General features: G+C 43.6%; 1 protein-coding gene across 1 annotated transcript; it reads right to left on the bottom strand.

Annotated features, from left to right (window-relative positions):
* Positions 1-6,740: 6,740 nt before the first annotated feature.
* mRpS2 (mitochondrial ribosomal protein S2) lies at positions 6,741-15,182 on the bottom strand. The gene is made up of 4 exons (XM_050181322.3): positions 15,013-15,182; positions 14,704-14,802; positions 9,296-9,582; positions 6,741-7,686 (listed from the first exon to the last, which is right to left on the bottom strand). Exons 1-4 carry the CDS (start codon positions 15,047-15,049, stop codon positions 7,258-7,260), a joined length of 852 nt encoding a protein of 283 aa, XP_050037279.1. The 5' UTR covers positions 15,050-15,182; the 3' UTR covers positions 6,741-7,257.
* Between the last annotated feature and the right edge of the window lie 89 nt (positions 15,183-15,271).

Below are 15,271 nucleotides of genomic sequence, written 5' to 3'. Positions count from 1 at the left end.
GAGTCATATGTAACATATCAATTTTGTCCGCTTTATATATACTATCAGATGCAATTCACAGTATTGTGCTATCATTTTTCCTTGCTGAGTTAGAGTTGTAAACTTTATAGTTTCGCTTTCTGAAATTTTCAATTCTTGCCACTTTTTAATAAAAAATTGATCTAAATAAACACTTTGAAACCAACAGTCACTAGATTATAAGTTCTTCATTTAAATGCAACAAACCTCATCAAATTCATGCAGCCGTTGTCGAGAAAAACATATTCTCCTTTTACATGTATTCAGATAGGAGCACCCATGCTAAAGATTCCTCTTAAAGGGCCCCTCACCAGGCCCCATAGCAAACTTTGGTTATACGCTGGAAGTTATGTGTCCTCTAGGGAGCGTTCTGCCACAAAAAATTTTCAAATCGGCTCATTAACAGCCGAGACAGAAATATTTCAGTGTCGTGAACCCATGATTTCAGTAGGCGGGCTCCACTGCCAAGAAAGACGCTCTCTCCACTCACCCCGTTTAGCCTCCGCAAGCGAAATTCCTTTCCCGCGTTCTCTCATACCGGACCTCAAGGATCGTGTGGCGCAGAGGTCACAGGCCCCGCCTTCATTTTTTTTTCCTCGCTTCTTTCTTCTTTTTTCGGCGCTACGGCCGCGATAAGAAAAAATGGCGTTCGGTTTGAAATTTCAGATCTTTCCGCAATGCATAGCGATGTAATACTTAGCAGACACGATCGTTATCGCGCAATGTATGCTCTGTGCTTGTCAGCTCAAAATGGCTAGACCTGGTGAGGGGCCCTTTAAGAGAGCCTTGTGGCCGGAGAAATGAATGGATATATGTTCGGCTCCGACATGTATTGATGATTTTTTTTTTTACGAGGGGGAGGGGGGGCAACCCAGGGTAACATTTCGGTGCAAATGGGGGGTGGGGAGGTACCTTTACTAGCACGAATGGGAATGATGCCCACTGTTCGCCATAAAGACACGTAAACCCGCAAAAGAGAAATGAAATAAGCCGTATATCTCACAAGTATACGCCTGTCGGATACACCTCTTCTTTGCTTGACAAACAAGAAACCACATCAAATGGACTCGCGCAGGGAAAAAGTGCAGGAAGAACACTGCCGGGAAGAAGTAAACAAGCGAAAGTGTAAAAAAAGGATTCCTAGTAGTTTTTTTTTGATTAGCTCTGGAAGAATTATATAGAAATATATATTTGCTCTACAATCACAGTTCTTTTGGATCCCTCGTTTATTGCTCTACCAAGTTAAAAGCCAAAACTGACTCGTATTGTTATTTGGGAAGTTGCGTAACGATGCGTGGCCGCTGGTGCCATACAACCGCATAGAGCGTGGGACGCTACTGTTCTAGACGTACTGCGCCCACCGCCGAAGGTTAGAAAAACACCTACATAAGCACAGCAGAGAAGTGGCTACGTCAGACAGCTCCGACTGATAGAAAACGTCACTAATATACGTCACTCATAACGTGTGTTTTGAGTGACTTAGAAGCGTCACTTAAAACACATGGAATCTTTCTCTGCTTCCGGTGCTGTTTTCTCCACTTTCTTCTAAATAAAAAGATGTTGATTCATAAATATTTTCGCAAACAAGTTAAATTTGTTAATTTTCGCTTTTCCTTCCTGTTTGACTGTTGCCGATCGGCTCTTTCCCTTAGTAAATCGCTTAATTTCTCAACTCCTTGCGATTCTTGTTTCCAGTTGCCACTTTTGCACAAAAAGTGCTGTACAATTAGAGAAAAACCAGATAGGGCAAGGGGTGATATTCATATTGCTTATGGGTGTAACGGTTATTGCAGCGTTTGATGATGGATGCGGTTTCGCATTTTATTTTCCCCCTTATATAACCTATATCATGGTTATATGGTTCCGAGGATCTGCCAGCGCTGTGGCGAGCCGTCACTCGAGGAAATAATGAAGGAAAAGGAAAAGTTTAACGCAACTGGCGTTGTCGACTGCCGCAACTCGTTCCACGAGCATACAGACCGGCTGACTACGAATTGAATCCCTTTCCTGGTCCCTGGATCAGTCTATACAAAGAAGGTTGAACTAACGAAGCAACAGCGATGCGTGGGACCGTTGAATAGATGATGACAACTGAACGCATTTCGAGTTAATTGCACAGGCACCGAGTCGATGAGAAAACTGGCCCTCACACTCCAGGAGATGCCGATAACTACTGCCATCCAAAAGGAGTGAAAAAGGCAGCAAAATGTTGACCGCCGAAGAGCTGTCAGGTCTCAAGATTGATTTGGCGGCACTTTAGGAATGTGTGTGAGCGGTGGCGTGGGAGGCCCTCCCCCCCTGGGTATGTGCCTAGTTCGGCTTGGTGCAGCAATGACTGGTTCTCAAAGATGAGGCCTATGTAAGTGTTTCGTGAGGTCGTCAAAGCAGTGGGAGAAGTTACAGGGGAGAGAAACGGGATGTTCTCGCACATGAGCGGTAGGAGTTTCTTGTTTTTCTTTGTATCTACCTTACCAATGAAGTCATCGGCCAACGGACGACAGCGTGCTATCGTGGGGCCACCTTTTCACCGCCGCACACAGACCTCCGCTAACGCAGCACCGTGTTTCCTCGGTTGCTACTCTCCTCCTCTTGCTCTCTTCGCTATCACTTTAATTCATTCTCCACGTTCGCTCTATTTCATCCTCCCCTGTGCTAATAGATTGTTCGGTCGGTTACGCTGACACCACTCAACTCGGGAACGTGCTATATAAAAAAAAAAGGAAAGGGTTTCGCATTAGTGATGCATACCCCGCACTTTCCGTCATTTGTTTTCTTTGCTGAGCGATAATACAGTGGCCTGATGAGCAGCTCGAATGTCCTTAGCCCTCAGTGCAGGGTGCTTAGTGACGCACTATCGTTCTAGTGTCGTAACTATTCTTGCTTTGCTTTTTTACGTTTCTCATGATGCATCGACAGCTGTTGCAATAGCTCACATGTTGCAGCGCACACTGAATGAGATGATACTTCATTTGCAGGTGTGCTTTGTTAATCTTAGACCATATAACAAAATTAATTTGCTATACTGCAGGAAGAAATAAATGGTGCTCAATCGCACAATAATAGGGAAATGAAGACTGCTCTTAATGTAGCATGTTTAACTAAATTAATGTTCACTCTATTGAAGTTCAGTAGTAGTCATATTTCAGTCACTGTAAAGTCCTTGCAAAAGCAAGATCAAGGAGATATTTATAGTATGTGTAGGATTCTTGAAGGGGTTCACAAACATCTCCTTGTTGAAAGCCTATATATGTGCCTTTGTGACTGCAGTGACATTAATATCCCCGGTTATGAATATACAAATGTTGTAGGTAGCGATTCTTACATCACACATGAATTCCCATATGTAGGATAAGCACAATGTTCATGTGCCTCCAAGGGGGCAGCTGTAGTCTGAACATGTCATCATGAATTCCACGAAATGTACCGAAAATGCACCTGAAAAGCCGCTATCACAGTTGGCACTGCAAGTGTTTAGCCACATGCACAAGAGCTCAAGCTAAATGAGAGACACTCATAAATATGCCAATTTACAGGCAAAGCTTTGTTTTAGTTTATTTCTGTTAAGACGGAAAATATGGCCATGGTCTATGGAGCACATGCAATTGCTGCCAAGCTGTCCACCTTCAGCAGGTAAACAACTCCTAGTCAGCTACTAGTACTTTGTCGTGTTCAGTTATGGGCAAGGAAGACTACCGGAAAATCTTTCCACACAACTTTCCATAAGTATGCAAGCAATGCTGTGTGTGCTGAGCTTTTCGCACTTTTATCAACTTTTGCCAAGTGTTAGGCGGGACGGATTTAACATTGAGTTTAGTTTCCATTGGCCACCGTGCTACTATAGCTAGAAAAGCTAAACCTAATTAAGAAACATCCCCCTCCATTCCACTTTGTGAAAGTGGATGTACAGCGAAGCTGTTGCCGACGTTAGATGACGTCGGACAAGCACCACCACCACGCATGCATCCTCATTCTTCTAGGCCAACCGTTAGGCGCAAGTGCCTTACTGAACTAAATTAATGTTTAAAAGTAAACTGCGCCAGAAAATGTGAATTAAATACGTCTTACGCACAATCTACAGACATGATAGCATCGGTTTGTGATTTGAATATACGAGAAAACATAATTCTATTAGTGGAAACTCAAACACAAACCTGTTTTCCAGCTGCCGTGGCGGTACTGTTATTGGACAGTGTTTGCCATAATGCCAATTACGGTTGCAGCACACGCTGTGCTACGGCTGCAACAGGCACAGTGCCTGCGCATCAAGGAGGCACATTGTGTGCAAGTTTGCCAGGTGTGCACGCATGTGTGTGGAAGTGCAGCATACATCATCATTCTTGTAGGCCCTCCGCCTGGCGCAACTGTTATTAAACTAATTTCTCAAAGTAAACTATGTCAAAAAATGCGTAAAGTAATACTTACACACAGCCTACAGACAGGATAGCATCGGTTCGTAATTTTAATATACGAGAAAACAATTCTGTGGAGTGGAACCTCAAACACAAACCCTTTTTCCAGCTGCCGTTTTTTTCGGTGAGCACGCCACTAAAACTCCAGACCAACTAGAGGCCAACAGCTTTGCTGTATAAGTTACACTTTAAGTACAAGAACTTGCTATACAGTAGAATCTCAATAAGAGGAAATCACTTAAACGGAACTCCCTCTTAAACGGAACACTATCCTCATGGTTGGTTGGCTTTGTATTCATGTAATTGTATTCAGCTTTGACTCTCAGTAAATGCAATTCCCGATAAATGGGACTAATTTCCCTTGTCCCTTAAGGTTCCGTTTAAAAAGAGTCCACTGTATAGTGCAAGTTTACCAGTTCAGCTGTCGACAAAACATAACACGATCAGAATGTTCCAGAAATATAAACTTGAGTTGAACTGTGGACGGGAGATGGTACGAAGAGAAGTTAACAACTGCAAATTCAAGAGGGTGGTTCAGTGATGTCCTTGGAAATCCCTTGCTTCAATTCGCATATTGTAATATGTGCACTAAAGTAATTACTTCAAAATTGATTAGTGAAATGCTGTTGATTAGAAAACTTGACGATGCACCTGTGTATGCCAATCCCTTGTTGTCTCTCATTCTAGTTTTCACACTAATAAGTTGTATTATAGAAGATATGCATTCTGAATTTCAGCGTAATACAGGTACAGGTGTCCCACAGCGAACTTTCAAGTGTGAATTAATTCCTTGATTGTGATTGGCTCCTTTGCGCAAGCTGCGAGATGGAGCCTATCCCCGTCGAGAATTTTCATCTGGATTGGGCTCTATCACTATCAAAAGCGGCCGTGTGACACGGGCATAAGTAATGTCTGCCTCTTCGAGTAATGAAGTCCAATGAGTAGATTTATGCTTTATGCCCTAAGTGATTTTTAAAAATTCTGTTTATGTTAAAAAACACAGCCGGCAGTACACTGCATAAATGCTAAAATAATAAAGTGAAATCGGACACCAATTCGTTTGCTGAAAATGCACTTAAGCATGGAGCTATACCTAGCAGCACTTACACCTGTGCGCTTCGGTGCTGCAGTTTGAGCTCCATAGCCACAGAAAGTTGCCTGCTGATAAGAATTATGCACACTTATTAGCAGTGTGCTGGCGCTGCTGGTTGCAGACAAGTTTCACTCCACTTGTTCAGTTGCAAATAGGATCAGATGTGCAATGCTGTCAACATAATAAATACATCCTATTTTGCGACATGAAAGTGTTAAGCTGAATGTTACATTAAGTCACACGACACAGACCTACATATCTTTCTTTCATATAGGATGCACTGAGTATTCATCGCAAATGAGAGCAGTGAAAAAAATCTCTCGCCTCACCAGCATTGCCTGTTATGTACGAAATGGAGTATAAGTGTGGGCCACCAACCTGCTTATGATTGTAGTACAGTGGTCTGTGTGGTGGAGCGGCTTGTGTCTGTAGCGGAATGACTAAGGTAAATACGGAACATCAAATGCAATGAACCAGCAGGGTTACATGCCGAGGTCCACAGGCAACCATAAAGAGCTGCCTCAAATTGTTTGTGATTAGGTGTAAATAAATTTCCATTCAGTAAAGGTAAAATCTGCAGATTTGAAATTGTGTCTTTTCAATTGCCAGAATTGGAGGCACGCCGCATGTTTTGTGTTATAAAACCTGGTTCTAGCTGAATTTCTGTGTACATTCTCTTCACCGTGGCCCTAAAAAGTAGGTGAGTATTAAAATCGGGAAATTGTCAAATGTAGCATAAGTGTGTTTAGAAGTTTTTTGTGCCTCTTGTCTCAATATAATTTGCAGGATGATTCAACCAATTCCACCGGTTCTGTCAAGGTCAAAATAACACAAGTTGGCAGTATTAGTATTATTATATCATCAAGTACTCGCAAAGAGCTTGTTGCATTTCTTATGGCATGAGCCCCACCACCTGTTGCCAGTTGCAAACAAGGATTTGTTGGCCTGGGGCGAGATTACACTAGCATCTCGCTTTCCAAACTTTCATTTGAGCTTTCACGATTGGCCAGCGCCACGCTTTCGTGAGCGGTCGTTAGCACAGCAAGCTGGGAGTGCAAATTAAACACTGCCTACTTCATGACGTAAAAAACACACCGAGGATTCACAAAGCGAGATGTTTGCACAATCTTGCCCTTGGAACAGTTTTGCTTGTGACGTTTTTTCACAAGCTGCCACTCGGAATGGTTCCTCTGAAGCTTGCACAGAAGTGGGCCATCATATTGGGAATTGAGAATGCACTTTAATGATGGTTGCAATGGGATTAGATGGTGGTAACAGTAGCTTTACACAGTTTAGAAAGTAAAGAAATAAGCAGCAGACCATTATGTCTATAATCTCTGCAACAGTGAGGTGTGCTCAAATCACCATGGGAACAAAGCAAAACCAGAACTTGCTGTCTCTCAGGATTTAGTGACACAACTTTAGCCACGGAACCCACTTCCTTGTATCTCTTGTGCTCCGTTCACTACCCCAAATTCATTTCACTGCATTCCATGACATCTACGAAAACCCACAGCAAAGCTTTTCACATGTTTATAGAGTTAAAGAACAAGCTGTGGACCTAATGCATCTTCGCTAATGAGAAAACACGAATACTGTACCTAAAAAAAAAAAAAGAACAGTGCATGTATAAATACACTGAAGTAAGTAATGAACACCACTCAGACGTTGGCAACTAACAAAATCCATTCTATTAACTATACAAGTTCTGTAATGTGACACTTGGGTCCTTGCCTTTCAAGAGCTTTCTGGCGTCTTTGACATGTCACCACTGGCCTCACCCATCGTCGCAATCAGTTTCATTGCTTCTTCTTGGTCTTTTTTCCGCCGTTCCTTTCCAAGAAGGATGGCAGTTTTGAAGAGGTTGCAGTAGAGCTCTATTGCTGATGGCGTGTCATCATTTCCCGGGATCGGGTAGGTGATTAGCCGTGGGTCACAGTTGGTGTCAACGATGGCGACCGTAGGGATGAGCATGTTGTTGCACTCCTTGACAGCGAGGTGTTCCTCGAACACAGAGTCAAGCGTGGACAGCAGGATCACTGTGTCGGGAAGCCGTGTGACCGTACCAAACTGTGCCGCTGAATTGGTGAACAGGCCAGGCCGCCACCATCGGGCGTGGGCGAATTCCTGGCATGCCTTGGCTGTTTCTTCCACCATGTGGGCGGTCTGTGAACAAAGGCAACCGTTAACACATTTAAACGATCGATGATGAGATAGGGACTGAGAGTGAACAACAGTACACCAGCGCAAACCTTTAGTAATGATTTACTACTCGAAGCAGGCACTGGATACACATTGAAAATGGCTGGCCTTTTGTGAGGATATAATTTTTACTCTATGTATTTGCACATACTGTATATACTATAGCCAACACTTTAGTACTCCTGCGAACGGCTTTTTAGGTTGACTGTCACATATTTTATTTTACATATTTTGTTTTATCATGTCTTCTGTCCCCACACATCATGATATACAGTCGAATCTCATTATAGTGAAGTTTCATTTTACACAAGTATACTTTCTTTAAACGTAAAAGCAAGAACAGGAGGTTCAACATGTTGGCCAAAGAAGGACATGATCTTGAGACCTAAAATTGGACACACATGGAAAGAGAAATGAATATGAAGGCAAGTACCAGAAAGAACGATGTGAAAAGAGAAAGGCCACAAGAGCACTTCAAGGGTACCAATCTACTCTTTCAGGTCATCATGCTAAGACATGCAAAGTTTAGCAGTTACTGCCAGTCACACTGATGTGCATCAAGAGGTCACCCACAGTCAGGGTCGCCAGGTTTGGTGACTTTTTGACAAATTGGCTACCTTCAGAGGCTCCTGGCGACTGAAAATTGTAGTTGGCGAATTGACTATATTCTGGATACTTTTGGTGATGGTAATCAGTATAGGTAGCGTCCAAATTGCACTCCCTACAACTACTCCCTCGAAGTAACAGCGCCAAGAGCCAGATCTAGAAGGCGTATGGTTTTGTATGCTGCATGCGCCAGAAGCAAATCCAGGAGCTGGAAACATGTCATAGCTGCCATGTGGCCAGTGGACCTCCTCCACAGAGCTTCATACTCTTCGACTTGTCGTCCCGGGCTGTCCAGAAATGCCTGATACGCCTCACACACAATGCTCATTGGCTGAAATCACTACCTCAGGCAGCCCGGGACTGTCAGGGCAGATAATTAAAGAGGCCCATGGAGTTTTTTTATAGGTGAGATACAGCATCCCTCTCTGAGTAGCACGAATTAATTAATCTTAAAGGCTACGCTTTCTCATGCTGTGTTGGACTAAAGCAATAGCTGGTGTCCTAATCCCACCCCCAGTGACGGTTACTTTGATAGTCATAGTGGTGCAAGGATTGCATGCAGTGAGTTTACTGTAGTGAAAATGCCAAAACCACTTCGGCTACGAGAACATATACAGAGGCAGAGAAATTTATGTTTTCACACTGTTGCTCATTTTTGAGAGACAGTGTGTTTGAGTAGCGGCAGCCACATCAACACTAGAGTAACATGACTCACTTCTTAAAAAGGATTCGTATGAGAAAGTCGAACCATGATATAACAAATAATCGGACATCACGATGCAAATCTAAAGTTACAGATTTTTTCGCCTGTGTAAGAGTGTAAGTTTACAACGACTATTGGAGATTATGCAGGTGCTTTTGTGTCGAATGGACTTTCAACCTTGCAGCTGCTGATCTGCCACTCTTTGTCTGCTCTGCAGCATAGGGTGCTCTAGACAGGAACGACTCTGCAATATCTTAAACTAACCTGCTGGTGCCTGGTGACAAATAAAATGATCCCGTCCCGGTAGGCAATATGCGCAACGAAGTTGAGCGCGCAGAATAGGTGATCAAGAGTCTTTTCCAGGTCAATGACGTGGTACCCCAGCCTGGAGCCAAATAGGTAAGGCCGCATGAGGTCGTTTAGGAGACCCTCCTTGTGGCCCAAGTGGACACGTGCGTCAAAAAGTTTGCGCACCGATAGCATCTTGCCGAGGCCAAAGTAGTCGGCATGCTGCAACGGATCCAGCGTCGTACTGCTGGTGCTTGCCAGCTCTGTGGAAGCAATCAAAACAAGAAAGTTGTACAAAGCATTCTCAACAAAGCAGTAATTATGGTACAATCGGCAGCAAAAGTTTACTGACAACACAAGCCTGTGCCAAACTGCCTCTTCGCGCCACCTAGCAGTTTGGTACCAGCGGTCGAGAGCAGCGTTAGACCGAAAATTAATATTCTCATATTTTGCTGGCATGTCAGTTTTCTTGTGCCGCATATATCCTATGTCTTCGTTCTCATGCAGAGTGTGAAGCCCAGAGTGACGCAATGATATCAGCCCGGTGGCACGCAGCTGGTGTCAGCAACATCACATCCAATGATACTGGTCCAGAGACAGAAGTGCGTCGCCATGGCTATCGAAGAGCGAGTCACATGAGAACAAGAAATCTAGAGAAGCCTCGTGCAGAGTAAGAAAACTGACACGCATGCAAACGGAAAAAAAGAAAAAGAAAATAATTTCCAGCCTGGTGCTGCTCTCCACTGCTGCTGACACACCGCAAGTGTCGTGAAGATGCCATTTGGCAAGCACTCGTGCCAAACTTTTGCAGTCGACTGTACATGGCACCGACTTTTAGACCTTTCTATAGCACTGGTGTGTAAAGCACATACTAACTTTCAGCAGTTATTTCACCGTACAGAAACTCCGAAGAGGCTATTGTCTGGCTGGGGTAGTACAAAGTACTGCGCAGAACCACGTTACGCAATCGGTGTCAGGATCATTCAGTGGTTCATGGTATGTTCAAGGAATTTGTCATCTGAGTGATCAAACATGGCGAAGCAGCACATTCTGATGTTCAAGAGCACAGGAAAAATGACCATCAGTATTGATGCAAAAGGGAGAGGAGTTCAGATCATGCTAGTTCCTCATGAATGTGGGTCTAGAGGGCTTAATGCAGTGACTTAGTAAAGGAAATTGTAGCATAAAACGGTGCACAAATCAGCTGTTCGCTTTTGGAGTGCACAGCCAGCTCAGCATTGATGTACCTTCCAATCCGCTTGGATTCTAGTGTTCTTTCTATGCACCACTTCAATCAGGGTAGTGCCAGGAGAAATAAACCGTGCACACCTCTTTGTGCTCCTGTTGGGCTACTGTATTCTGCAAGTTTTATGTCAGAAGACATGGAACAATTGCAGGCAAGCACTGTTCAGTAGTGCTACCTATGCCACTCAAAGTCACTATCACCACCTAAGGAATGCTCCTGATTTTACAGTTGTGAAGGCACTTCCGTCCTCAATACAACTAAGCAGCAACAAGAAAAAGTGAAATTGTTCGACACAAAGCTTCAGGTGAGGTTGTATAATGCTTTCAGCTGCTGTTTATATGACCAATTATATTATCTTTCTGGTGACATTTGTTGACAGTGTAAGCAAAAATGGGCAATGTGGGTAAATGCCGGACAATGCGGGCAAAAAGACACACTCATTAGATGAATCTAGTATTCTATTGCCAAATGCAACAACGAGGAGACCAATGACACAAGCAGCTTTCATGCTAGCATATGCATAGTCTGTGCACAAACAAATGTTTTTATGAGCCTTTGGGGCATTTACACTTCGCCTTAGCAAACATACAAGGTGCTCTTTTAAGGAAGTCTTTGTGCACCTCATAAACTCGGTGCAAGATTCCATAATGTTACTTACTTAAAATTTGGCAATATTACATATATTTTCCACTATGAAATTCCACCGCCGTTACTTCACTGATTGGTTTCAAGGACAGTCACATCCCAATAAAGGGAAAAGGAAATGTATATATGTATGGCGAAAAGTGAAAGCAGTGAAATATGCAAAATAGGGCCTTTAATGGTTGAGGAATGAGACTGAAGCGATGTTCAGAACACAAGCAACATAAGCTGGTGATGCCCTCTGGTAGCCAAGCATTTACTGTTAGATTCTTTTCATTGCACCACCACACTAAGTCACAGCATTGAATGCCCCAGCAAAATAACAAAGCAATTCTAATACAAAGTCTTCCCAGGGCAGTTACCGTTATACTAAACTGAACCCCCCCCCCCCTCCCCCAGAGAAATTGCTATACAACTTACAAGTTCTGACCAACATCAGACATCTTCAAATCTGCCCACATGTTCAGACGGTAAGTAGGGCATGCTGAAGTTTAACTTAGAGGCAAATTTCAATTCGTGCACACACCATTAGATATCTAGAGAACTAGTATTCGTGCGTTTTCATCCATTATCGCATTTACTTGTGTTCTCGCTGTGTTATTTGTTGCTCATGTTCACATTGATTTGTTTGTTTTCCTCCTGTTATTTTTGGTTTATTACTGGTTTCTCTGACACTCCCTTATTAAGAACCTTTGGTATAGTAGGATGCAAATTAAAAAAAATATATATACAGCGCTGGCAACCAAGGCACACGGACCGCGCCAGCTTGTTATTCCGCCAGCCAATCACAGAAGCAGACAAAATCGTCATCATGCGACCATTTCAAAATGATGTCATAGTTGATATCTCTGGTGTGTCTGCTGTTCTTGAAGAGTCTTTTTATCGGTGGAAGTGATGAGGCATGCAACAGACATGAATAAAGCATATGGAGTCTAAGCATTTCACTCTTCAAAAGTTTGCGGTACAGTTTATTTCACTGCTGACCCCGTTTTACTCATGAAACTTCACTGCCAACTGAAAGGAAACTTGGCAATAAATAGTTGCAGCGAAGCAAGCGTTTTATTTCAGTTCAATAAAGAATTAGGCTTTCATCGTTCCGCTATAACAGACGAGTGAAAACGCACAAAATTACGCATTTATAACTATATTTTTGTGGTTACTGCCTTATTTAGGTAACCGGCAAAGTTTAAAGTACGAACTATTTGCAGCTTTGCAGAGCAACAGTGACTGGCGGTTATGAGGGCCTGGGCAGACTTGAGCTGTATCTGACTATAGCTGGTCTTTTCAGTTGTTGAATTGTTAACGTTTTACACAGAAGCAGTTGATATAGCGTTCAGCTTCCAGCCTGATTGTGTTATCATGCCTATGGCTTCTCAAATGCTACCCGCCCTGCGTTAAACGGCCCTTCACCAGGCCTCGTAGCAAATTTTGGTTATACACTGTAAGTTGTTACATGTCCTCTAGGGAGTGTTCTGCCACAAGAACTTTTCAAATCGGCTCATTAATAGCCGAGATATAAATATTTCAGTGCCACGAATCCACGATTTGACAACGCGAGCTCCACTGCATGGCGAGACACACCCTCCTCTCGCCCCATCTAGCCTCCGCAAGCAAAATTCTTCCCTGTGTTGTCCCATACTGGACCTCGAGCATAGAGTTTCTCACTATAACACCTAGAGGGAAATCTGGCACCACCGTCTATGGGAGTTTCTTAAGGGGCACTGTGCCATCATGGGAATGACGGTATATGTGTCTGCGAGGCTTGCATTGGCTGGTGTTGCAAGAGGCTTCGTCTAAAGCGTGGATATGGCTACACAAATAATGTATTCTTAAATTAAAATCTTCATAAAAGCTTTCATTAACCGATATTACATGTTCCAGTGAAGTTTACTCACCTACAATGCATAACCAAGCGAAAAAAACAAGAACAGATGACAAACAGTTCCAAAGCAAGCGTAAATCTTGTCGTCTGTCCTCCAACTTTAGCAGCTTGCTGATAGTTTTTACGTTTCATATAATTGTACATGCATAACAAGTTCTCATAGTTAAACAAAACACGGTTTTGCATAATAATAAAGATAAAACAGCTTTTTACATGCTGTTTTAGTAGAAAATCAAACACTGTGACAACCGGAACAGTGCTTGCAAGGCACGTCTTCCAGGTGTCCTGGCTCTCTGAGAACGATGTCAATCCACAGCCACAATGTATCGGCATTCCCATGCATACCACAGGGCAGCAATGCCAGATTTCCCTCTAGGTAATATAGTGAGAAACTCTGTGACCTCGAGGATTGCATGACGCCTACGTCATGGGCACCGCCTTCTTTTTTTTTTTCCTCACTTTTCTTTTTCTTTTTTTTTTGCGGTGTTGCGCATTTTTGCTGATGGTGTTGCACACGAGCTGTTGTGATGTGGTGTCGTTTCGCACAGCGCACAATTTTGCACGCTGTGCACAAGGACACATGACTAGCGGCATAATTCAGTGCTACACGAATACTGAGGCAGACACAAGGGGATTGCAGAGCATGATCACGCGCTGGAGGACGGTAGGAAATGGCACAGCTTCGGTACCTGTGCACGTGACTGCATGACCGTGGGAACAAGCAGACGAAGCGGAAGTACATCTCTCTTGCTTCGGTGCGAGGTAAAAGAAAAACACGCAGACATTACGGTTGTGCTTTAGTATTTCTCTAAACATCAACTCGTCAATTCAAGCAACATATCAGACAAATAACAGATGTTGCCTTGAATAATTCTCGAAGTCACGTGTCACCACGAGCGACGTCACACTGCGGACCCGACTACGTAGGCGTGGAGACGCGACTACGTCACCATCCGGCTTGGAGCGCGGTCGCCGCGAGAGAAAGGGAAAACAGGGTTGGGATTGAAATTTCAGACCTTTTTGCGGGGGGTAGCGATGTAATTCTTTGGAAATACGATTGCTAGCGCGTTGTATGCTCTGCGCATGTAAGCTCAAAATGGCCAGACCCGGTAGGGGCCCTTGAAAGAAAATGCAACTGCAATGTCACTGACCTTACCAACGTTACTATTTGGGTGTAAAGTACGCGGTCGGCTTATTCGTTAGATATTTCTAAAACTCCCTCCTATCTGTTACTTCTCTGCACGAAGTCACTACACGCAGGCCTTACTGAAAGCGCGGAGAGCTGCAACTCGATGCTTTTTGGCCTGTTCACACCGACTTCCACGAAAGAGGTTCTTTGAATGACAGTGGGTTACTGCGCCGAATTCATGCCGACATGTGGCCCAATCGTGATTTACAGGGTTGGAATTATCCTTCTGACTCTAACACAATTTCCACCAAAAGAGACAATTTTTAGCCACTCCGCCACCATAACCTGGGCGTTGCCAGGGAGCTGAAAACTTCGCAGACCAACCTCGGTGATCACACAAAAGTTTGTAGTTTTGTATATTTGTATGCAACGAGATAGAACTACAGGTATATAGGGTACTGGCATACGCATGTTCGATCACTCACTTTCTGCTTTCGGTTGTGGACTAGGCTGTTGGCCGAGAGCTTCATGGGTACTGATATTCCTCGCGGAGACGACATTTCTGTGAAAAGAGCCGCACAGCCCTGGAAAGAGAAGCGTTGATGAGGTGAAAACATGCCGGACTAGCGGCATGTTATGCGCGAACGTGCGCAAAAGCTTCCAAAGCGATTCCACTCGGAGTTTGTGTGCTTTGATGAGTGATTTGAAGCTTAGGGCGCGCACTTTATCTCAATTTCACATAGTTGAAACTACGTTAGAAATAAACACGCAAGATTTGGATCAAATATACCCACCGAAGCGGCGCACGATAGCTCGCATGGCGGGCGCCATCTTATTTGACTAGAGTTGCAGCAGAGGAGGGACAACGCAACTCTAGAACAGCCTACGACGCAGTCGCCATGTTTCTGTTGAACGAGTAACCATAATTTTTACAAAAAAGAAAGATAAATATTGCTAAACTGGTCCACCAAACAACGAACATTCTAGCATATCTTCTTCTAGCTGAACATTATTTAGGCGTGTTTACATGTTTGTTTCGAATGGACTTACTTG

The sequence above is a fragment of the Dermacentor andersoni genome, chromosome 7 (genome assembly GCF_023375885.2).
Source record: "Dermacentor andersoni chromosome 7, qqDerAnde1_hic_scaffold, whole genome shotgun sequence".
Classification (NCBI taxonomy): domain Eukaryota; kingdom Metazoa; phylum Arthropoda; class Arachnida; order Ixodida; family Ixodidae; genus Dermacentor; species Dermacentor andersoni.
This window is presented reverse-complemented; position numbering and strand designations above follow the sequence as displayed.

Coding starts and splice junctions, on each gene's coding strand:
- mRpS2 (XM_050181322.3), bottom strand. CDS start 15,049: ATGGCGCCCGCCATGCGAGCTATCGTGCGCCGCTTCG. Junction 9,583..14,703: donor TCCACAACCGAAAGCAGAAA/GTGAGTGATCGA, acceptor TTGCTTCCACAG/AGCTGGCAAGCACCAGCAGT. Junction 7,687..9,295: donor TTGTCACCAGGCACCAGCAG/GTTAGTTTAAGA, acceptor CTTTGTTCACAG/ACCGCCCACATGGTGGAAGA.